This window comes from Rhinatrema bivittatum, chromosome 15 (genome assembly GCF_901001135.1).
Source record: "Rhinatrema bivittatum chromosome 15, aRhiBiv1.1, whole genome shotgun sequence".
NCBI classification, from domain to species: Eukaryota; Metazoa; Chordata; class Amphibia; order Gymnophiona; family Rhinatrematidae; genus Rhinatrema; species Rhinatrema bivittatum.
In genome coordinates this window covers 26125783-26149445 of record NC_042629.1, presented here as the reverse complement: position 1 = coordinate 26149445, position 23663 = coordinate 26125783, and the positions used below count along the sequence as shown (strand labels likewise).

Genomic DNA, 23663 nt, shown 5'->3' with positions numbered 1-23663 from the left:
GTAGTCCTCAAAGCCATCGACTGCTGGGGCTCTTCAGAGCCCTCGAGTGCCACTAAAGCCCTCTGGCAAAAGGGATTTTGGACTTGGATGGATCAAGCGCCAAGGTCACCATCCACTCAAGGCACCCTGGGACGCCGAGGCATCCAGGCACAGTGGTCTGGTGCCCTCCAGGCTCCTTGCAGTGTCCTGACGGGGCACCGAGGGGCATCCTGCTGTCCTATCACTGGCCGTCATGAGTTCCTCTGGGCACAGATGAGACGTGTTGGGGCTACAGAGCCTTTGCCTGCAGGCACCCCTGACATCCTTGGTTACGGTCGGTCCATTGATACCTTCGGGCACTGGGGTTTCTGTCTGTGCTGTCAATGTCTGTGGGCACCTTTGGCGCTGGGGATAGCGCTATATACCATCCAACTGATCAAGACTCGGTCAACTGCTGTCGAAGCCCCGGGTGCAGCGTCGTTTAGTTCACTTGATGAGATCCATCGTTGGTGAGCATGAGAGCACTATTAGCACTACAAGCGCTGACCCCACGGTGGGCATCAGTGGATGCAGTCGGATATTGCAGGACATGACTGCAGAGTACATTGGGCACGGTCAGTCGCCATGGACTTGGCTGCTGCTGTTTCATGAGAGAAAAGGTGGTGAGCCATTCCCAATGCAGTTTCAAGAGCTGTGTCCAGCCTCTTGGAGCATTATCATGTACTGGAGAGGTGACAGCATAGAATGCCACCCCACCATACCATAACCAGAGCCCCAGTGGTACTGGGGATGCCATCATCACACTGTTCCTATTCACTCCACTGGGAGTTAGTGTGACAGTGGAGTGCAGCATGTGCGATCAGGTACGGCAAGGCATCTGCTGCAAGTGCCTCAGGCTATGGCAGGCTGCATTCTCCCTGTCTGTGCAGTACCCAGCCATGCCAGGGTTCTGCCACCATCATGTCAAGGTATCGACCTCTTCGTCAGCTCTGCACCACAAAATGCTGGGGAGCACTGGTGAGGAAGGCATCATTACACACCCTGTAATTTGTTTTTTGGCAGCGCTCAGCCAATGACTCTGAGGTGGTGCTCTGACCTTGTTCTGCCGTGGAATTCCACCCACAAGCATGGCAAGTGGATTCGTAGGTGGGCCGCCCATCCATAGGATTGGATACCACTTATGAGTACTATTCAGTATACTTTTACAATGGAGGGCTGTATTCTTCCAGTTGCCCTCTTACTGTATGGGTATGTGTTTCCCTCTTGGCAAATACAACAGGTTGTGCACAGCAGCCACAGGACTGACCTAAGACTGTGTTCTGTACTCACCAGGAGGGTAGTGTTGGGAGTCTTCTCCTTCCTCCGAAGAGGAATAGATCTTTCGACACCAGCCAGGTCACAAATCACCTTTGTGGGGAAGCCCCTGGGGCACCGTCCCTTGCAGGTCATCGCCGAACTGGAGCCTCAGTTCTTTGAATCGATGCCTCTCCTTGTAGGTCAGGATCGGGGATCAGCAGCAGTGGTCATTAGACCATTTTTGCTGGGGTACCTCCATTGATTACCGTGGTGGTTTACCCCATTTGAGGGTAGCTGCAAGTGGCAGATTGGTTGCTTCTGGACCTCAGTGATCAATGATTGTAACTCAACTCTCAATTGGAGAGTTGAAAGGTTTTTCAGGATTGGGAGGCCTGAGTCCCGTTGCTTTCCTGGCCTTTCAAAAAGGGGAGATTCGACTGGGTTCCAGAGCAACAATTATGGGATCCCCTCTGGATGCCCAGCTGTCCACCCCTAAAAAGGGGTGACCCTCGTTCTACGTTTCCTAGAGAAGGGATGTCATTGCTTCTGATTGGCAGTCGCGCTCAGTTCCTCATGGGTTCTGAGAGCCAGTTGAGTGGTAGCGCTCTCCTTAGGTCGTCCTAAGGTACAGCAGGTCTATTTTGTGAGAGACCTAAAACAGAGTAGCTCCCCAGTGAAGATTACGGGTTTCTCCCATTCAGGAGTCACCTCTAATACCTGATGAGCTCAATGAGCATTTGTTTTGATGAGGACCCACTATTGCCAGTTCATTCTCGCCTCAGGGACCCTGCCTCCAGGGACCTACCTCAGTGAAGAGAGTTTTTTAAATCAGTCTAATTAGCAAATATGCCTTTCAACCTATCTTCATATCCATGGCTGAGGGAGTTGAGGGACGAGGGATGCCGCAGCAGAGGTGCTGCTCTTTCGTTGCAGTGGCTTGCAAGCTATACTTCCCCATTTCAGGTATAATCCTGTCTGTGGACAGGGGTCCTAAGAACATAAGAAACTGCCATGCTGGGTCAGACCAAGGGTCCATCAAGCCCAGCATCCTGTTTCCAACAGAGGCCAAACTAGGCCCCAAGAACCTGGCAATTACCCAAACACCAAGAAGATCCCATGCTACTGATGCAATTAATAGCAGTGGCTATTCCCTAAGTACATTTGATTAATAGCAGTTAATGGACTTCTCCTCCAACAATTGTTCCATTTACTGGATCACGTGCTTGCTTGGGGGAAGTATATGTAATCATAGCTGAGGTATTATTACCTAAGCCAGGTTAATGGCCAATCTGTTCCGAGATGACACTGACCCTGCCCTGGTACCCTTAGGGTTTCCAGGCCGGTGAAGAAATCCTGTTCGACAGGGGTCTGCACTTGCGGCACCCCGGCTTCCTGTCTCTTGGTGGAGTGTTTCTGGATTTCTTCCTCAGGGGATTTGCTCTCAGTTTCAGCTGTTCCAAGCAGGCTGAGGGCTCTATCTCTGTGGGTAACTCTTTACTGGAATCAGCAGTGAGTTATTTGCTTGGGGTTGAGATATACAACCTAGTGACTTGTTCTTACCCCTGCAGTCCAGCAGTTGTGCCTTCTTATTTCCAGTTGGAAGGTTGTGGGGAGGGGAGGAAAAGTTAGGGCATTCGTGGGATATCTTAGTGTGTACCTGCAGGAAAGATGCACCACTTTTTCCCTATATTTTTGCCAAGTTCTGGCCAGTACTGCCTTTGGCCTTTCTCACTTCACTAGGTTGTCCAAAGTGCCTTCCTGCTCACCCAAACTATCCTATAGACAGGATGGATAGCCCTGCCCTTGACAGGGTGCAGTGTGGGTGAGATTCAGGCCTAACTTATCTCCCTGCTTGGGGGTTTGGGCTAGCGATCTCATTCAGGGATTGCCTTTCATCCCCTGAAACTCTTGATGCTGTCCTGCATGGTCAGCTATGTCTGGTGCTTTGGCTCATAGGCTCTGTCACAGACCCTGCTGTTGCTGATTATTCTCCCAAACATTGCTTGGGTTTTTCTGCCCATTGTGCCTATCGGCTAAACATGGACATACTTTTGAGATGCTTTCTGTCTGGTGGATGCCGGTTGCCTGGAGTTTCTTTCTGGGAACTTTCGGGCCTCAGTTGGTTTTTCGGTTGTCTTGTAACAATGAAGGAAACCACGTGGTCTTTGTCTAAGAGTCCTTCTTTTGTTTACATCTCTAGAATTTTTTTCTGTATCCAGGAGGTTCTAGACCTACTTTTGTTTCAGGGTTTCCTGATTGGAAACCCTGCTTTTAATATTTTATGTGATGCACAATATGTTTCTTGCTGGCACTCGCATCACTCCTCTGCCTTAGGTGCCCCTGCTATGCATGGGGGTTTGATGTCTGTCGTTTCTATGGTTTTCTCTTTGTAGATTCCAACTCTTTTTCCACCTAAATCATTTATGGGTCGGCTGCCTCACAGGCAAAAGGGAGAGAGATGGTGCTTTCATCATGGTGCGGTTTCCTGCTTTGTCCTGCTCGGATAGCCTATAGTTTGGGAATTGCCCATGTGTGAGGACTACTGTCCTGCTTGTCCTTGGTGAAAGCAGAGTTGCTTACCTGTAACAGGTGTTCTCAGAGGTTAGCAGGATGTTAGTCCTCATGAAACCCACCCATCTCCTCTGAGAGTTGGTTTACATTTACATTTTACATTTATTAAAAGTTTATTAGTCGCCTAACACAGAAAAGGCCTAAACGACATACATGGACTATGGGACTCTGCTTAGGGGGCAGGGTGGTGATTACAGCTGCACATGCTCAGTGGGGCATGTTTTGAAAGTTCTAGAATCTTTGAGATCAAAGTTCTGGATCGGGGCTCCATCTGATGATGTCACCCATGTATGAGGACTAACATCCTGCTGTCCTCTGAGAACACCTGTTACAGGTAAGCAACTCTGCTTGATACAGTATTACACTTTTAAGATTGTGCATTCATCTCTTTCCCTTTATCTCATTACTGATTTCTGATTACACCCTGCATGCAGCATCTTGCCTTTTCCCCTTAGATCTTGTTACACACCTTTTTCCCCAAACCCTCTGAGCACAGGTTTCTCATCTCAAAACATTTTCCCTTGCTACGCTCTCCCTTGTTGTATATCACACTCCTCCTCCTCTTTCTTCTTTCATTAGAATACACTTGTTCCACTCACTTCCACAAAACCAGCCACTTCCTTTGCCACCTACCATGATAGCATTTATCCCCATTGTCCTGTTTCTCATTTTTTTCACTCAAATTGTAAGCTTTTTAAGGTAGGAACATCCTTAAACTGTTCTAGTGGTCTGACTTGTGCTAAAATGTCAATACAACTTGTACAGCATGTGTAAGATGTTGGAGTACTGAACATTTTTCACTACTTGTTTTTAGAGGATTTCTGTCGGGTGGATCCTGAGCCGGAGAGCTTTCATGATTGGGCAGAGCGCATTGCAAGGGAGTACAGCAGGAAACGTCAACAGGATCGGCCCAGTGGCAACCATGCAAAGGCAGCAGAAGAGCAACGCAGAGACAAGGAGCGACGGGAGTTTCAGCAGCGTTTGGAGCAGGAGCACTGCCAGTACCAGGAGCGTGCCCTGCAGCAACAGCAGGAGCTGCGCAGCAGCAAAAAGCAGCGGTATGAGCATCAGTGTGCCACAGTGTTTTCTACAAGTGCCACCCAGCAGCTGAGGTTTCACGACATCCCATGGCCATGCCCAAAGGGTGGCGTGGAGGACATGGTGGCCGTTATCCTCCATGGGGTAGATTCCAGTGATGCCGTGGGATACCGGCGCTACCTGCGCAGGCAGCAGGCCATCTGGCACCCCGATAAGTTTCTCCAGTGCTGTGGTCCTCGTCTATATGAGGCAGACAGGCAGCAAATTTTAGACACTGTAACTGCTTTGTCCCAAAACCTAAACAAGTTAGCAGGGAGTGTGAAATAATGTTTACATGTTATAGGCTCCAAGGGAAAGGGCCCAGCGTACGGAAATGGATATCCTGCATTCTGATTGGCTGCCTCCTTCTGTGCTTTATCTGACTGGTAAAGGAGCCTCTAAAATACCTAGGTGACTAGGATACCTATGAAACTTTTCAAATGCTTTTATTAGCATTTCAGTGTAATTTATTATAAAAAAAAAAAAATTCAACTTTGTGATTAATAAACATCCAAAAAGTGAAAATCTGTCTCTTCTCATTTGTCTAGTTTTCCACTGCAAATCAATAGTACTTTATAAACCTATTGAAGCTTCCCTCCCTTGATTAAATCTTATTACTTTAGCAATTATGCTTCCAATATCACACATTGATTTTTCTGTTCCAGAAATGTTCTCCCTATAGTTAAAGCTCCATTTTTGTCTTCACTTTTTCCATAGTTATATTACCAGACATCCTGTGTGTGTAATGGCATATCGTAATTCTAAAAATATATAAGGAGGGGGTGCTGTTCTGCCATGCTGGAGGTCGGCTGCATAATCCTAGAGCTCCGTTCCCACCTTCCCGATTCAAAGCCCTAAAGCTGTTTTTAAAGTGCTTTTTTTCTCAGTGCGATCCTCAGCTATTGGCGATTCATTTACCAAGGATGGCTACAAGGAAATGGACTGCAGATTTAAAACCATTTGCTTTTAGCAAACTGCTGTCGGAATTCACCGCTGACTATGGCAACCAGGCCAACCCTGTAGCAGGGGGCCCGACTGCCCAGGAAACGGAGGCCGCACTACCATCGTCGCCCCTTGAACCAGCCTGATCTCAAGATTCTTTTGACTTTCCATCAAGGACCAAGCTCCGGGAATGGTTTACATAATTGAATAGATCTGAAGCACCATAAAACAGATCTCCTTGCCTCTATTACAGAGATAAAAGAGGATCTGACAGCATTGGGACATCGTGTAGATGTTCTGGACTACAGAGAAGAGAATCATGCTGCGACTCTGAATGTGGTTACTGTGCAACACAAGGCCCTGACCTCTGAGATGGAGACCTTGGCCGAGAAATTTGAGGACCTCGAAAATAGATCGATGAGGATCAGAGGGGATCCCCGAAATGGAAGAGTACCTCAACTGTGCTGAGGTTGCAGCAGCACTCTGTAGCTTCCTCCTCTCCAGCAATTGTAACCTCGATGGCAGTCCCTCACACCCAGAACCTAACATCAAGATCGAACGGGCCCATAGAGCCCTTGGACCTCGATGAGACAACAAGCCCAGGGACATTGTCATAAATTTACATAGCTTCCTTCAGAAAGAAGCCATCCTGGGACTAGCAAAAGAAAAGAACTGCTGGTCATGGAAAGATCTGGAGCTTTCTATTTATAGTGATCTGGCACTCAGCACATTGCAAAAGTGCTACGATTTGCAAGAGGTAACTGAAGCCCTCTCTGCTGCAAATATAAGATATTGTTGGATGTTCCCTTTTGTTTTATTTTTTCAAGTAAAAGGTGTAGCATACCGGATTAAAAACCCATTGAAAGCGGCAGCTGCCTTCAAGCAGCTGACCTAGAAGTGAGCTTCGTGATCCCTTCAACTCTGCCAATACCGGCGGCAGATCTGACTCCAAAATGGCGGCAAGTCGGCCAAGGAATACAACAGCTCCGGCGCCAGTCCGATGAACATGGAGCAATACTCTGATCATGGTTGATCACTGCTCCCATTCCCAATAAACTTGAGTATTTAGGTTCAATTTCACAAGGGAATGGGTGTAATCAAAGCGGCCTATTTTAATGATATGCTACCCTGTACGGTCGTATGCTGAAGACACTTGTGCAGTCTGTGGCTGATAGTATTCAACAAGCTGAGACTTATTTTGGGGCTTTGATTCTATTTTTCTCTTTGTTCTTTTTTGGCTATCACTTTTATGGGAGGTGGGGGAGTTTGGGGTTGAAAGCTGATCTCCTTGCACGGGATCAACCCCATATGGTGGGCAGTTCATAGATGGGGTGTTGCGAATTTCAATGGGGTGGGTTGCTCTCGCACCAGGTTCTATTTTTTTTTTTTTCTTTTGGTATTGTAAGCAGTGACAGGGGAGATTTTCGCATTGCACCTCTCTCATTGTTCTTTTGTGACAAGCTTTGCTTCCCATTAATTCACATGCAATTTTTTTCGATAATACTCATAGTTGATGTCTTTGTATGATGGCCTGCATATTCTCAATTAATGTTAGAGGCCTAAACACCTATAGGAAATGATTTCTCCTCTGTAAGGAGCTACTCTCACAAAATGCCACAATAGCCTTTATTCAAGAAATGCATCTTTGAAAACACCATGAGGACTTGCTGGCTATTAGGGAATTTCCACACAAATGTTTAGCTGCTAATTGGGAAACAGGCTAAATACATGGGTACAGGCATTCTTATTTTCTCTTTTAGTGCATGAATTACTATTGCAGATCTCAGACCCAGACGACAGATTTGTTCTTCTGAAGTTATGGATGGGGGGTGATATTTTTACTCTTATTTCCCTATATGCTCCCAACCAAAATCAACCCATTTCTTAACCCACTCTTAACACATGGGGAAGGATTCATTATATTAGGGGGTGATTTTAACTTTTATATTAAGGCATGACCTAGATAGCTTTTCCAGTCATGCCCCCAACCCTACAAGGCCCTAGAAGGGCTTTACTGTCAAATCATGGAAGACTGGAGCCTCGTTGATGGGTGGCGCCATTAGTTCCCAATGTCCCGTTCTTATTCATTTTACTCTGTACCACATGCCCTATACTCCCATATAGATTTTCTCCTTGTTGATAGAACATTCCTAACCAGGATCAGAGTAGCAGGTCTGGGCTCTATTACTTGGTCAGATCATGCTCCTGTGTGGTTGGATCTTTACCCGCCCCCTACAAGGGATGGAGGGATGCATCACTGGCAACTAAATTAATCTTTACTTAAAGATGATGCTTTCTTTTCTATATTTGAAAGCCAATTATGAGAATACTATCAGCTCAATTCTCAGGCCTCTCTTCCACTGAGCACAATTTGGGAATGTTCTAAGGCAGTTGCCCGAGGACTGTTCATTTCTAGAGCTGCGGCATGTAAACGAGAAAGAGAGGGACCACATGACCCTATTAACTTTTGCGGATTTGTCCCAACAGCATATGTGCACCCAATCCCAGCGCATTTATCATAAATTGCAAATGGCTAGGACAAAATTGCACAGACTAGATGATAATCTGTCACATCTCTTAGATCTGACAAAGCAGGCTTATTTCGAAGGAGGTGACAAATCAGGACACTTTCTGGCTTGGCAATTGAAAAGTCGAATCGCTCAGAGCATTGTTTCAAAAATCAAAAATGCGCAGGGGAAAATATGCACTGATGCTGTTGAGATCAAAGACGGTTTTACTGATTTTTACTCTACCCTCTATAACAAAGATATATCCATTACGGACAGTGATGTATCAAATTATCTGCAAACAGTGACTCTGCCCTCTCTCTCTGCTGATCACCAGCAGACTGTAGATGCTCCCATCACCATAACTGAAGTCCTGCAAGTGATTAAATCACTTAAGGCTGGCAAAGCGCTGGGATTGGATGGTTTCTCTAGCACTTAATATTGAAAATTTCAACAGTCCTAGCTGAACCGCTTGTCAATCTAATCAATCACATTCGCCAGGGTGGCTTCCTTCCAATACACTCTAACATGGTGGGAATAACTGTACTTGCAAGCCAGGTAGCGACCCCTCTTTATGTGGGTCATATAGACCCATCTTCTTAATCAACCTGGATCTCAAGATCTTAGCTAGGGTTCTGGCCTTGTGCTTAAACCGATATGTGCCTCAGCTGGTTTATATGGACCAGGTTGGATTTATACCCCAGCGCATGGCCGCTAACAATGTCAGGAAAATTGCTGATCTGGTGGGTCAATAAGTAGCACATTCCCTCCGTGTTGCTATCAATTGATGCCGAAAAGGCTTTTGATCTTGAACATTGGCCTTTTTTATTTCAGACATTGGAACAGATGGGATTTGATTCCTTTTTTCTCCAATGGGTACAGAAACTTTGCCCCCCCCCCCCGGCTAAGGTAAAAGTAAATGGAAGTTATGGACAGAATTTCCCGATCAGTAGAGGGACAAGGCAGGGATGTCCCCTCTCCCCATTGTTGTTTGCTCTATTTTTAGAACCCTTTGCCTCCAGAGTCAAAAATACCCCTTCCATTTATGGAGTGAGTCTGGGATCTTATCACTTCAAGCTGTCCCTCTTTGCAGATGATATTTTGTTCACCTTAATGAGACTGGCTTTGCTCCTCGACCTCAAGGAGGCGTATGCACACATTGCGATCTTCCTTAACCACAGGAAGTATCTCTGCTTCCTGGTGGGGAATGCACATTTCCAGTACAAAGTGCTGCCCTTTGGGCTGGCATCGGCCCCCCCGCGTCTTCACTAAATGCTTGGCGGTGGAGGGGAAGGCTCTGAGAGGGGGTCGTTGGAGTATTCAAAGGACGAGACTGGAGTCATCACCCCACGGATCATAGGGACCCTCTTCCTCACTTGGGCCAGGGTGCAGAGGGCGAGGGCCATGAGGGGCATCGGGCTAGGGTGCCGAGGGCAAGGGGCATCAGCCGTAGGCTCCTAGGACTTCGGAGGCCGTAGGGGCACTGGCACCAATGGGTCCCCCGGCATAGAGGGGATCATTTGCAGTGTTAAGCTGGAGGGGTCAGGCAAAGACTTGGGGAAACTGTGGGCAAGGAAGTACAGTCCCGGCTGCCTCTTCCTCCTCGGAGGACCCAGGAATTGAGATCGCTCCGGTGGAGGGCATCGATGGCCAGGGTATCAAGGGGCCCCTCAGGCATAGGCTGTATCAGGGCACCAAGAAGGACGTCCAGATGCTCCAGCAGAGTTGCTAACACCAATGGAGGGGGTTCAGGTACCGGTATGGGGGCCAGTGGCACCGGCAGCTCAACGCTCTGCAGTGCCTTGAGCATCACTGATTGTACCCTGCGGTCTAACTCCTCCTGGAAGTACTGGGTAATAAGTATTGATGAAGGGGGAACAAGGCATCGTCGGCTCATCCTCTGGTCCCCAGGGTGGCACGGTGCCCTGCATCGGTTTCAGTGGGGAACGCCTCTGGAAAATTGTGTCTGGATGGTGATTGGTGCCGGTGCTTCCATGACCGCTTCTGGTGCTCAGCCCGGTCTTTCCCCGGTGCCAAGGAAATCAATGACCCAGAGGTCTAGGGAATTGGAGATACCACCCAGGATCGATGATCTCCCTGATACTTGGGGGTGCTAGCTAGAGGGGTCGCGAGAGGAAGTGACAGATGGCTCTCTGCGGATCGAAGAGACTGACGCAGGTGTGGAGGATTTTTGTGGAGGTATGCCCGATGCCCTTTGGGTGTCATCTGATTACACAGTCGGCACCCACGGACGTTGTGGGAGGCCTTCCCAGGCAGAGGATGCAAACCTTATGCAGATCCGTGATGGACATGGTCTGCGGACACTGACAAACTGGTCCCCACCATGCAGTCGATGACAAATGGACACCGCAAGGTGGGGAGTTGGAGAATCGACCGCAGGTTGGAGCAAAAAATGGACAAAAAGTCTTACCTTACTGAGGGGACACCAAAAGCAAACAGGGACCCGACGAGGATCAGAAAAGGGATAAAAAATAATCTAAAGAAATTTGAAAAAATTGGAGCTCCACGGACCGCGAGGCAATGTCACCATGGAAAAGAAGAGACTGAAGGGGGACCTCGTGTGGATAGTAGCAGGCTGGGCATGCTCAGTCTGCTAATCAAAGCTTCTAGAAACTTTGACAAACGTTTTCCATGCCGGGCTTCACTGGATGATGTCACCCACATATGAGGACTACCATCCTGCTTGTCCTAGGAGAAACAGCTGTTTGCCCATGGGAATCCCTTTGAAAATTACCCTCTACATTTTATACAATTGAAAAGCCTGTTTAATAAAACAAAAATCCTTAGAAACAGAGAATATGATGCCAGATAAAGACCATACTGTCCAGACACATGTCCTGCTAAGCTTTATAATCTCTCTCCCTCAGCGATCCTCTGTACTTGTCCCATGTTATCTTCAACACTGATACTGCTACTGTCTGCACCATCTCCACAGGGAGGTTGTGCCATGCATCCATCACCCTTTCTGTAAATAAATACTTCCTTAGATTACCCCTCATCCTATGAACACCCCCCCCCCTTTGTTCTGGAGTCTTCTTTATATTGAAAGAGGCCCATCTTCTGTACATTTATTCTTTAGAGGTATTCACATGTCTTTATCATATCTTCCCTTTCCCTCAATCCTTCCAGCTATACATTTTTAGATATTTAAGTCTCTCCCCATATGCTTTATGATAAAGACTGTTGACCATTTTAGTAGCTGCTCTCTGGTTACAATGGTTTTGAAGGTGTGGTCTCCAGACGTGTACACAGTATTCCACATGAGGTCTTACCAGAGGCATTATCACCTCCTTTATCCTATTGGCTGTTTCTCTCCCTATGCATCCCAGCATCCTTCTGGCTTTTGCCTGCAAAGCAGGTCAAAGCTTCTGTCATAAAGGTCTGGTTTACAAAAATTACCTAAAAATAATGTAGAATATAAAGAATCCTCTTTAGTAAATGCTAAAGGTTTGGGGATGCAATATAAGTGAAGATGACTAGGATACAGTAGTTCAAAGAATAAGCTCAGGCAATTCAATTTATACTACCATAAACCATGGTTATACATTACTATACCCCAATAAATTCCACAGAATAGGTCATCTAACAGGTGGTGGTGCTAGAACATGGTGGGTTCTTTCTACCGTTTATGGTAGATACACACCACAATCAAAATATATTAGTTGGAGGTGATCCGACGGATATGCAGGATCACAGGGATGCAGCTACCTTCTGACAGGTTACCTAGGATGCCAATACCAGAGATACTACCCTATAATAGGGGAGGATTTCTTTGATTGTTCACCTTTTGATGCCTGCGAGACAGAATGTCAATTACTGGAATTGACAAGATAAACCCTCAAAAGAAAATTAGTTATAGAAGACAGGGACAGTCTTCATCTTAGAATTATAACTTTACATGTAAAGGATGAATATCAAGAGAGAGGTAACATTTTTTTGACATTCTCAGGAGATCTATATACATTTAAAATAATTGTAGTCCTCTCTTTTGGAGGGTGGGTTTTTGTAAGTTTATTACTTGGGTGAACAGAAAAGAACACAATTCTTGTGCAATAATATTTGTTTATTGTATATATTATAATGTGAAAATGTCAATAAAAAAATGGCAACTTTATGGCTTGGGCCTGCTGTCTATGGGGACCTTTGAAAACATCTGAAATATTCCCGCAGGGGAGCCAAGAACCTCTTCAGCATCTTGGGCAGTGGCTGAGTAGCTCTCTTCTGAAAAAATGTAGATAAATCCAGGTTCCAGTTTGGTGAGGCATACTTACTACAAGAAAGATCAGAAAAGGCAAACTCAGACTCTGTGGTGCAAAGGACAAATGCTGTAGTGCAGACTTTGAATTTACAGTAATTTGCTAAGGGTAGCTGTTTACAAAGAGACAAAACATGGGTTCTCATCCTAGATCAATAACTAATCATTTACAATTACACGTATCTGGTGCCTTTTTACAATAGGAGGTGGTATTACACAAATACATCATACCTAAACATGCGAAAGCATGGAGTTTGGCAGGATGAGACAACCAGATGTACTTGGCAGGGGTTGGGAGTGTAGGAAATCTGATGTGGATATTTTGCAGTAAATTACTAGATTTAACCAATCTTACAATATGAATTCATTAGTTTTAGGAAGCAATTACAGACACTTTGTGAGGTAGTAAGTTAATTTTATTATAGCAGCATAAGGTAAACGATTTAATATGGTATAATTATTTCTTTTCTTTGTGCTCTTTAATTTTAAATTTTTTAGTTTGTTACAGTTTCACAATACAAGGCACTGTCATGAAAGATAAACAGAACTTATACTTGTTATCTCTAAGCCTAACTTGCACTTAGTAATTATGCAAATGCAAAATTAATTAATCCAGCTGAAAGGTAATTTAAACCAGTGTTCTCACCCTTAGCTAGACCTGTAAAGGTTCAGAGATGTCTCAACACCATGGGATGAAATCCAGCAAAACTATGTATGGTGGAGGCCAGACATAACCCAAAGGTCTCACAGATGTCTCAGTGAGCTATGACAGCAGGAACAGGGTACAGATGTTCTTAGCTTTTAATTCTTTCAAGGGATAATTGACTAGATCCTGCTTCTCAGAGCAGATAATAAGTATAAAACTCTGCCTTGGCTTGCAGGTTCACTGCAACAAAGTTCTGTAAGCAAAGCTCTGTTGGCAGAGCTTTGGGTAATCCATGAGGAAAAAGCCATGGGGGGAAAAACCTTAGGATAATGACTGGATAATTCAGACCTTTTCTCTGATCCAAACTTCATTGCATATTCAGTTTCATAAGGTCAAATGTTGATCGTGATTGGATGTTACCACCACCTACAGCCACAGGAATGGTGGAATGCAATGATGTTGTCTGAGTCCAGATGCATATGAATATTCCTTTGTGGGTTAATGGAGTTCATTAGATTCCATCAGTAGAACAATACCCATTTCAGAGCTGGTCTCATGGCTGGATACAAAGTTTTCACCAAGGACATGTTTCACAGTACTTGTCCAAGGTTTTCTTCAGATAGTGAAAGGTGTTGACAGATGTCTGATATGAAGAACAATCATAGTCTTCTTCTGTGTGAATCACAGTTTCATGTGGCTACAGTCTCCATGTTTGTATTGCTTAGGCTTGTACTTTTGCTTCAGTCTACGTGCATAGTAGTAGGCCTCATGTTCAATGAGGCACATCCTTGTTTGGGGCTACTGGCATTTCTACAATTCTCTCCTTGTAAGATGGAATGCAATGAATTGACTCTTATACTTAACTAGCAAAAATTAACTGCAAGTTGAACTCAGGGTAACAAAATATAATAATGATAAATGCAATGTAATATCAATTAAAGATCTAAACATGTATATCCTAGTCACTAGCAGAAGGCAGAGATAGGATAGAGACATTTAAATACTTCATTAGGTGCACAGGACTGAAACCAAGGGTCATGGGATGAGGGTGAATGGGTATAGATTGAGAAGTCATCTAAGGAAATATTTCTTTACGGAAAGGGTGGTGGATGCATGGCACAGCCTCCCAGTGGAGACAAGGATAAAATCTAAATTCAAGAAAGCATGGAACAAGATTGAAGGGATCTCTAAGCGAATGGTAGGGATTGTAGACATTAGTAGATGGGTAGACTAGATGGGCTGTTTTTCTCCAAGGACAAGCAGGATGGAAGTCCTCACACATGGGTGACATCATTGGATGGAGCCCAGCATAGAAAACTTATGTCAAAGTTTCTAGAACTTTGACTGAACCTCGGTGAGCATGCTCACGCATGCAATATGCCATGCATCCATGCAGGGTCCCTCCATTCTTTTCTTTTCCACGGAGCCTTGTATCTTGTGGTTGGGTTAGCCTCAATTTTTCCTTCAACTTTTGCAATTTTTTGTGTTTCCTCGTGTGATTGATGCAGGCTCCCCTCAGTTCTCCCGTTAGCATCCTAGATAGGTTTTTCAATGTTTTTGGATAAGTTTATTTTTGTTGTTTATTTCCTAGGGTGGCAATGCACTCGGTGCCTGCCAGTCATCGATGGCCACTGCCATAGATTTCAATCTTGTGTCCCTTTTTGTTTTGAGATGACATGTCAACCAGTGCGGAGGGCATGGGTTGGACACCTTCTCCTGCCCTCTTTCCCGGCTGCTGGACTACCTGTGATACCTGACGGAGTCTGGGCTACAGACCAGTTCTGTCAGAGTTCACCTCAGCACTGTCAGCGAATACCACTGAGGTGTTGCTGGCACGCTTGTTTCAGTCCAGCCCCTGGTTGGCTGCTTCATGCGGGGGCTCCTTCAATTGAAGCCCCCTCTTCGGCCTCCAGCAGCGTCCTGGGACCTCAATATGGTTTTGGCAAGACTGCTACAGCCTCCATTTGTGCCCCTGCAGTCCTGTGGTCTGACGTTTCTCACCTGGAAAGCCATATTCCTGGTGGCAATCACTTCCACCCGCAGGGTCAGCGAGCTTCAGGCCCTGGTTACATATGCACGAAGTTCATCCACGATCGTGTGGTTCTGCGTATGCATCCTAAATTCTTGCCCAAGGGGGTGACTGATTTTCACATCAATCAGTCAATCGTTCTACCCACCTTCTTTCCGAGGCCACATTCCCACCCAGGGGAATGTGCTCTCCATACCCTGGACTGTAAATGGGCACTGGCATTTTACCTAGACCGCACAGCGAGCCACAGACAATCCACCAGCTCTTTGTGTCTTTTGGCCCCAACAGGCCGGGGGTGGCAGTGGGTAAGCGCACACTATCGAACTGGCTGGTGGATTGCATTGCCTTCTGCTATGAGCAGGCAGGCCTCCAACTGGCCGGTAGAGCAGGCAGGAGAGGACAAGAAAAAGCAGGCAATGTAGATGAAGACAAACTGAACCAGAACTGAAAGCAAGCTGGACAAGGCTGGAATGAAGATAAAAAGCAACACACTACGAAGCGCAGCTGGATCGGCTTAGGCAGTGAAAGAGAGACAGCAAAAGCCTTTTGTAGGCCTGAACATGTGATATTATTAGGCACATGTTGGCGAAACACGGGTCCGTGTCGGGGGACCCCTTGTGCATGAAAGACTATGTTCATTGTATACAGTGGAGTTGCCATCTTTTGAATAAAAGAACTTTTGGGTTTATATACTCATCTGAAATCTGGGATTGTATCACTTTAATCCAGCATTTGTTTGTGGTTCTTATATTATTAGGCACTGTCAGGACTTTCCCAACACGGGCCCTTTAAATAGGGCCTGTGGAGAAGTGTCTGGATGGGGCCGGCAGCATCCTACTGCATGCAGAGTCAGTGATGTCCCACTACGTTGGAGCGCAGCGGGCAGCCACGTGGAAGGCCAGAGGCACCAGGCCACATTGGGAGCCGGAGATGGCCCGGCCAGTACGGCGGTTCATGGGACAGCCTGCGGACCACTAAAAGTAACAAGCATAAAGCAGGTCTCGATTCCATGTGATGGAGAATACATCTGTCACTAGACAGTTGTCTGCTGGTTTTCCTGAATAGTAAAGAGGTGCCTTGTAATTAAACTATACTGCAAAGAAATCAATTTGCGGGATTCTCTAGAGGTGAAAATGTTACTGAGTTATGTTTTAGTAGAATGACCACTTGTGCAATTGAGGATGACATCTCAGAGACTGCAATTTGATTCTGCTTGCCTGGTAAGCGAATGGCAGAGTAATATGTTCTGTAGAACCACCCAATCCCACAGATTGCATGTATAGCAAGCTACTATAAACCAGGTTTTGCCCCCATGAGCTTATCATGCGTTGGAGCCTTACAATGTGGATGGAGATGTATCTGGATCGTGGTGATGTGTTTTGGACCTGTCAAAAAGAGGGTTTTCAACCCTGCAGCGACTACAACCTGCCACAGCCAAGGTGAAGGACTATAAAAATCTGTCAATCTCCTGTGTGCTCTTCTGTGATTGACAAATGTTCTGTAAGAAAAGCATCCAGCACTCAGTGTTAACAAGTTGGGAAAAGGGCTGTACTGTTTAGCTTGGCTGGAGAACAGCACTACATAGCCAGCAGAGGAGGAAGCCAAAGGAATGCTGGGAGACTCTAATATGAAGCAGGAATCTCATGTAACCTCCTGTAAGGTAGTGTAATTCACATGGTGTCAAGGAAAGGGAAGTCACCATAGAAGAAATAAATGTTAATCCTGCAGGTTCGCCCACTTGAAAGGAGGATGAGACAATGTCCCAAAGACCCCCACCCCTATACCATGCCCCAGTCACTCTACAGGATCCCCTCTCTCTTTCAAAAGATCTAAACACACGACACCCAGATCAACAATTTGTAAAATGTTATTGGTGAACAATTAGTAACTAGTACAGTGGGAAAGCGTAAGCAGCAGATAACAGTAAAATAAGGTAAAGAGTTAGCAAATCAGTGGAACAAAATGTGCAAATAATTCTAATGCAATAGATACAGAGATACTGTATATAGATGTCATGCCCTAAAAAAATAGTCTGAATTCACTAAATGTGCACAAAACAAACACCTGTGGGGCCCATGCTAAATGTGACACAGCCAACAGGAGCTGAGCAGTTTGGGCTCTCCCCTGTCTTTTATACAAAATTCTCCATGCCTCACTTTCACTTTCCTCTTGTTTAGTATCCTTCCTGGCACAATGACCAGCTTGGCTCCCCTCCTCTTTGTAGATCCCTGATCTGCCTCTGAAGTGCAGGACAGTCAGCAATGCTTGAGAACCACTGCAGAGTTGGGGAATATTCTGATTTTCCCTCTGGTGCACATCCAACTTAATCAGGCGTGGGTAGGGAACAACAAAAGCTCTCATTTGCTCCCAGGGTCAGATGACTCTTCCTTTTTGTTCTGCTCAAGTCACAGCACAGTCTCTCCTACCTGTTTAGTCTTTAGTTGTGATTTCTGTACGGCAGCATTCAAAGCTGTGAAAGCAAGCTGTTTTAACACATCACAATTCCTTAGTTCCTGTTCTCCTTAATGCTAGGGGCAGTTAGCAGGCTGAACAGCCCAATTTAACTGCCTGTCCAGTTTTTAACCCTGGCACTGCATAAGCGCAGGGAGGCAATTTTGGGGAGCTGGTCACACTCGGATTAATTTATTTGGACCCAAATCCACTTTCCAATATTAGGCATTGGATGCATTAGAATAAGATATACACACAAAGGCAGGTAGTTGTACAATAATAATTTTATCTCAGAAATGAGTTTGGTACAAGTGTACAGATTGTGGCAGATATCGGACTGTCTTTGTGTTACAGAGAAGCTGTGCAAACATGAATGTGAATGAAAGATAGGGCAGAGATGTGTGTGTAGTGTATGTATGTTTATGAATGTTTGTCCTTGATGAGTCCATTAGCCAGTGCTTAAATAGAAAAAGGCTATAATTCATGTTAGCATTTGCCTTTTTTCCCCCCCCCCCCATGACCTATTCAGTTCGGTGTCCTTCAATGTGAAGAGAGATTCCTTTGTTACTTCCATGACACCTTTTAGCATGTAGGTGAGACCAAACTGTATGAATTTTCAAGAAGACCCAGTAGGTGGCTGGAAACAATGAGTCTGAGAAGCAGGGGTCAACTATAGTAAAGTGTTTTATTTGAGTGTTTTATATGTGAGAATCGCTAGATCACAATGGAATACAGGTTTAACACTCACAGACAAAGGTTGAGTTACATAGGCAGGCATACATACAGGTATACATTCCTAATCTAAGAGAGTACTTCAAAGATGGACATATAGGATGCATTTGTAATTGTTATTGGGGGTGGGGAGGGGATGAGAGAATGGGGTAATGTTCAGGCCATAGTTGGTTATCAGAGTGGGGGAATTAGTTATATCACTCAAAGAGTAGGCATTATCGAATAGCCAAGTTTTCAGTTCTTTCTTAAATTTCTTAATGTCTGTTTTTATTTGAAGATTCTCTGGCATTGAGTTCCATAGCATTGGTCCTGCAATTGATATCGCTCTGTCTCTCGTTTGTGTTAGATGAAAATTTTTAATAGTTGGGAATTCTAGCAGGCCTTGCTCTGAAATCTTAGCGCTGGTGTGGGAATATGTGGTTTAAATGTTATTCCCATCAAATCATTGTTTGGATTCATGTTGTGTGTTATTGTCAGTATTCGTATATTATTCTCGATTGTACAGGTAGCCAATGTAATGCTATCAGGGTTGGGCTGATGTGGCTGAATTTTCTTTTTCCAGTCAGTAGTCTGGCTGCAGCATTTTGCAGTAGTTGGAGTGGTTTAAGGTGACCAGCCAGACGTTCCAGAAATAGGGAACTGCAGTAATCTAAGTTTGAGAATATTAGAGATTATAAAATGGTTCTGAAGTCAGCTGTGCTTAGTAGAAGTTTGTTGGTTCGGGATTTGTAGTTTGAGGAAACCATATTTGATCAGTTTGCTAATGTGGGTCTTCATAGTTAAGTTTTTCTCGACTTGGACACAAAGCCCCCTTATGTGAGTTGGCAGTTTCCAAGATAAATTCTGGGTGGAATAGATTTTGGAGGGTTTTGGCTCAACTAAAGTAGTTTGGGTTTTTTAAGGTTCATTGATAGTTTCAATTGTGCAAGTTTTTCTTTGATGGTGATCATATATCCAGAAATAAGTGATGCTGTTTTCTCAAATGATTTTGTTAGAAGGATATAGAATTGTAGATAGTTTGCATATAGAAAGAGGTTTATTCCACGGTCAGTTAATAATTTGCACAATGGCAGCATGTAGATATTAAATAGGGTTGCTGACAGTGCAGAACCCTGTGGAACACCAGCTGTATATTAGAATGTGTTGGATAGGTGATTATCTAGTTTTACTTGGAAAGATCTGCCAGCAAGGAATGAGATGAACGATTTTAGTACATTTCCATCAATTCCTATGTTTCTCAGCTGGTGGCATAGAAGGTTATGGTTAACAGTGTCGAAGGTAGCTGTTAAGTTGATCAGAACTAGGCAGTCTGATTTGTTGGAGTCAAATCCCTGCAGTATAGGGTCTATTATGGATTGTAGAAGGGTTTCTGTTGAAGCCAAAATGGTTAGGGTATGTGTTGTTTTTTTTTTTTTGTCTTCTAGATGAGACTCTAATTGGGAAAGAACTGCCTTTTCGAGAATTTTCACAAAGGTTAGGTCGGAGATTGGTCTATAGTTATCCCAATCGTCATATCTCCCTGATTTAGTTTTCATAATTTGGTTTTATAACTTCTTGTTTTAGATTTTGGGGCATATATCCTTCTGTGAAGGCAAGGTTGACAAGTGTTGTGATTGTGGGGGTTATTTGATTTGCTTGCTTCAGTGAAGAGGCTGGAATCGGGTCAAAATGGTGAGTAGCTGGTTTTAGTTTTGTTATGATTTTGCTTATTTCTAGTTTTGAGATTGGGTCAAAGGTTGACCATTTATCATTTGTAAGGGGGAGACGTTTGTTGTTTCAGCCTCTGGATTTTTTCAGTTAGAGCTGCTGCATATTCATTACATGATGTTTTAGTGAATGAATTGTTAGTTGTTTGGAGTGATAAAGGATCTTTAATCACTATTAACTGTCTCAATCTTTTTTGCAGATTATTATTAAGCCTCCACCTTTTTCTTTTTAAATTACCCCATGTATTTGTTTTGCTGCTTAGTCTCTTTGATTTATTCGTTAGTATTGAGAGAGGTGAGATTTTCATCTTTTTAGTGATTTTTCAGAAGGATTTTTTCACCAGTGTTTTTCAATTTTTCTTAGGTGTTTTTTTTTATTCTTTCAGTACTTCATTATAGCAGAGGTTCATCTTTTCTTTTTCTTTTTTTTGTGACTTTTTTTGTTTATGGTTTGGATTGGGTAATATTTGTCTGCTATTTTCTTAAACATTTTTTCCCACAAATCAAATGCTTCATTGCAATTGTTGAGGTTGCAGATTTTGGTCTCAAGGGCATTAGTTAGCATTTTGGAATTTTTATTTTATTTTTTTTAATGTTTGGCTGGGAATATTTTCAGAGCTTTTCATTATTTGATTTTTGTATATAAGATCTGCCCTGATTAGATGGTCAGACCAGGGGATTACTGTTTGTTTAGTCTTTATACAAAAATTATTGGGATTTGCGAAAATGAGATTGAGCATATTGCCAACTTTGTGGGTGGATTCAGAGACGTGTTGGGTCCATCCTAAGGCTTCCATTGCCTCTAGGAATATGTTGCATGAGACTGATCTTGGTGACTTATTTACATGAAGGTTAAAGTCTCCTAAGATTATTGTTGTGTCTGGGTTAGGAATTCTTTAGTGAAAAGTTTGATTTTATGGTGAGCAGTCTTTAAGGAGAAGACCAAGGAGGGCAGTATATTAGTCCAATATTTATTTATTTTTTATTTTAATATGGCAATTTCATATGGAGGGTAGATATCAGTTTCCTTTAGTATTAAATTGAGTTCTTTTTTGCAGATTATTATTAAGCCTCCATCTTTTCTTTTTTGTCTTGATATGTGGAATAGATTATAGTTTGGATGTGAAAGTTGTTTTAATAGTGCATTATCCTTGTTGTTTAGCCAGGTTTCAGTTATACAGAATATGGTTGGTTGTTCATTAATAATATCATTTATTAGTGGGATTTTTCTTGAAATAGTTGCACGTTTAGCAGTAGCAGGGTAAATAAAAGGCCTGTTCTGATGTTTTGGTGTTTGATGTTTGAAGAATGCTGGAGAGTTACTAGCTTTGGTAGGATTTTTTATTTTGTTGCTCATTTTGTCACCTTTTTTCCTTTGACCTGTTATTGGTTCGATTTTGCTTTTTAAATTCCACGTCTAACTGTGATTAGATGCTTGAGGCAGTGGTACCTTCAGGTTGTGAGGACGGCAGGTGGTAAGGACTGCAGTTCCGCAGTAGGCGAGGTTCGTAAGAGGTGTGGTAAAGTTGGTGGTCTCTGCTGGCTGGTTGGGGAAGTTGGTGTAGTCATGTCAGCCAGGTTACTGAAGAGTACTAAGTAATACTGACACACACACACACACACTTCTACTGTGATCCAAAATCATGGCATGAGTTGCACAACCCTGATATTACTCTTCAGTCCCTTGAGACAGGCTAAGAACAGTAAGGAAAGACTCACCTCTTTAGGGACGGGATATTACTCCACACATGGAGAGCATTGACAATCCTTTCATTCTTGATATCATAGATGATGACAGGGTTTGTCTGTAAGAAGTGACAGGGCTTGGATCAGAGAAGTTTCACAGCTAGACATATTCCATCAGGTGTTTAATGTAATGAGACAAGAGAACATATTATCCCTCTTCTCATGGATCTACACTGGTTCCCTGTTTGCTTCCACATTCACTTTAAACTTCTCACCTACAAGTGCATTCAACTGCAGCTCTGTTCTACCTTTTATCTTCCCCTACATCCCTCTTTCAGGCCGATGCAATACCATGCGCTCAGGTTAGTGCACAGGTTAACCTGCGGTTGGACCGCATCCATAACCCCTTACACAATAAGGGGATCAGTGCGTCCAAACTAGCAGAAAGCTAATAGTGATCATCACATGTAAATGCCATGTTGTTGAGGCTATTAGCTAGTACCCCCTATGTAAAAAATAAATGTGCGGCGGACGCACACATTTTAACACTAAAAAATTAACACCAGCCCCGAAGATGATAAGTTTTGAAGAGCCCAAAAGTTGAACTAAAAGGCAGAAAATACTACTTTTCTGTGGTTCCTCCGACTTAATATCATGGTGATATTAAACCCGAGGAACCACAGAAAGCAGAAATGTGGAAAAAAAAAAGTCTTGGCGATCAGGTTTGGAAAACTGACGCTTAATTTACGAGCATCAGTTTTCCTAACCCCCGCATAGCCACTTCTCCTGGGCACCCAATGCTGAGGAGGCTCTAGGGACACACAACGCCCCTAGCACCTCCTTTTTAACACTGCAGCTCATTTGCTTACTGTATCGTGCTCAGGAGAGGTGGATGGGCGCTCCATCATGGATGCCCATTTTTCCCACACAGATATTGCATCAGCTTTGTGTCCTTCATTTGTTGGGCAAACTTCTCCTATCTCTGCCCTGCTCCTCTATTGCTAATTCCAGACTCTGTATGTTATGTCATGTGCCTGGAACAGCCTTCCTGAGTTGGTGCATCTTGTTTCTTATCTGGCTATATTCAAGTCTTCTTTAAAAAATCTACCTCTGAGATTGCTTTTAAATCACAAAATCCAGGACTCTTCTTGATCTTAGCCTTCTCGTGTTTTACTCTAATAGTTCAGAGGGCTCATCACCTGATTTAAGGTACCCTAATTAAGAACCTTAAAATGATTGAATTTAGGTGCCTAAATCAGGTTCCCAATTAAGGCATTGCTCAACTAAATTTAGGTGCCCTGTACTCCGAAAAAGTGCTGAACACCTAATTTATTCTCCTGTCAAGGCACCCAAATTTAGGTACCTTGTGATTTGAAATGCCTAAATTTAATTACAGAGCCTGGAAAACTTTTTAAATTAAAAAAAATCTAGATATCTATCTTTTAAGTTAGGCACCTAGATCATTTTAATATCAGGCTCTAAGCAATTAGGTAGAAACCCCCTTAGGACTCCACTAGGTGGTCCTAGCTCCCAGCCCTTGGACTAGTCAGCAGTAAAGGGGGCATACCATACCCAATAGCACCTCCCCCTAGAGCAGAGCTTTCCAAACTTCTCATGTTGGTGACACACTTTTTAGACAAACATAATTTCACGACACGGTAATTCAGTCTACTAGTAAACCAGAGGTTAAAAGTTAAACTAACGAAACATATTTCGACAATTTATGTATGTTTCCTTAAATATATACATAAATAAAATGTTTCAC

At 43.9% G+C, this 23663-nt stretch overlaps 2 protein-coding genes across 6 annotated transcripts in view; one reads left to right on the top strand and one right to left on the bottom strand.

Annotated features, from left to right (window-relative positions):
* NFKBIL1 (NFKB inhibitor like 1) overlaps positions 1–5448 on the top strand; it is a 24799-nt gene extending 19351 nt beyond the window's left edge. For all 3 annotated transcript variants that reach the window (XM_029578989.1, XM_029578992.1, XM_029578991.1), the window contains exon 6: positions 4661–5448. In XM_029578989.1, the coding sequence (XP_029434849.1) occupies positions 4661–5211 (551 nt within the window). In that variant the 3' untranslated portion in view covers positions 5212–5448. The remainder of the gene's footprint in view (positions 1–4660) is intronic.
* A 7011-nt stretch (positions 5449–12459) lies between these two features.
* The window catches only part of DNMT3L (DNA methyltransferase 3 like), a 93610-nt gene continuing 82406 nt past the window's right edge, over positions 12460–23663 (bottom strand). For 2 of the 3 annotated variants that reach the window (XM_029578818.1, XM_029578820.1), the window contains 2 exons: positions 21932–22017; positions 12460–12663 (listed from right to left, as the gene is read on the bottom strand). In XM_029578818.1, the coding sequence (XP_029434678.1) occupies positions 12525–12663; positions 21932–22017 (225 nt within the window). In that variant the 3' untranslated portion in view covers positions 12460–12524. Of the gene's footprint in view, positions 12664–17357; positions 17794–21931; positions 22018–23663 lie in introns of those variants that run through there. The other variant, XM_029578819.1, reaches the window with a different exon arrangement.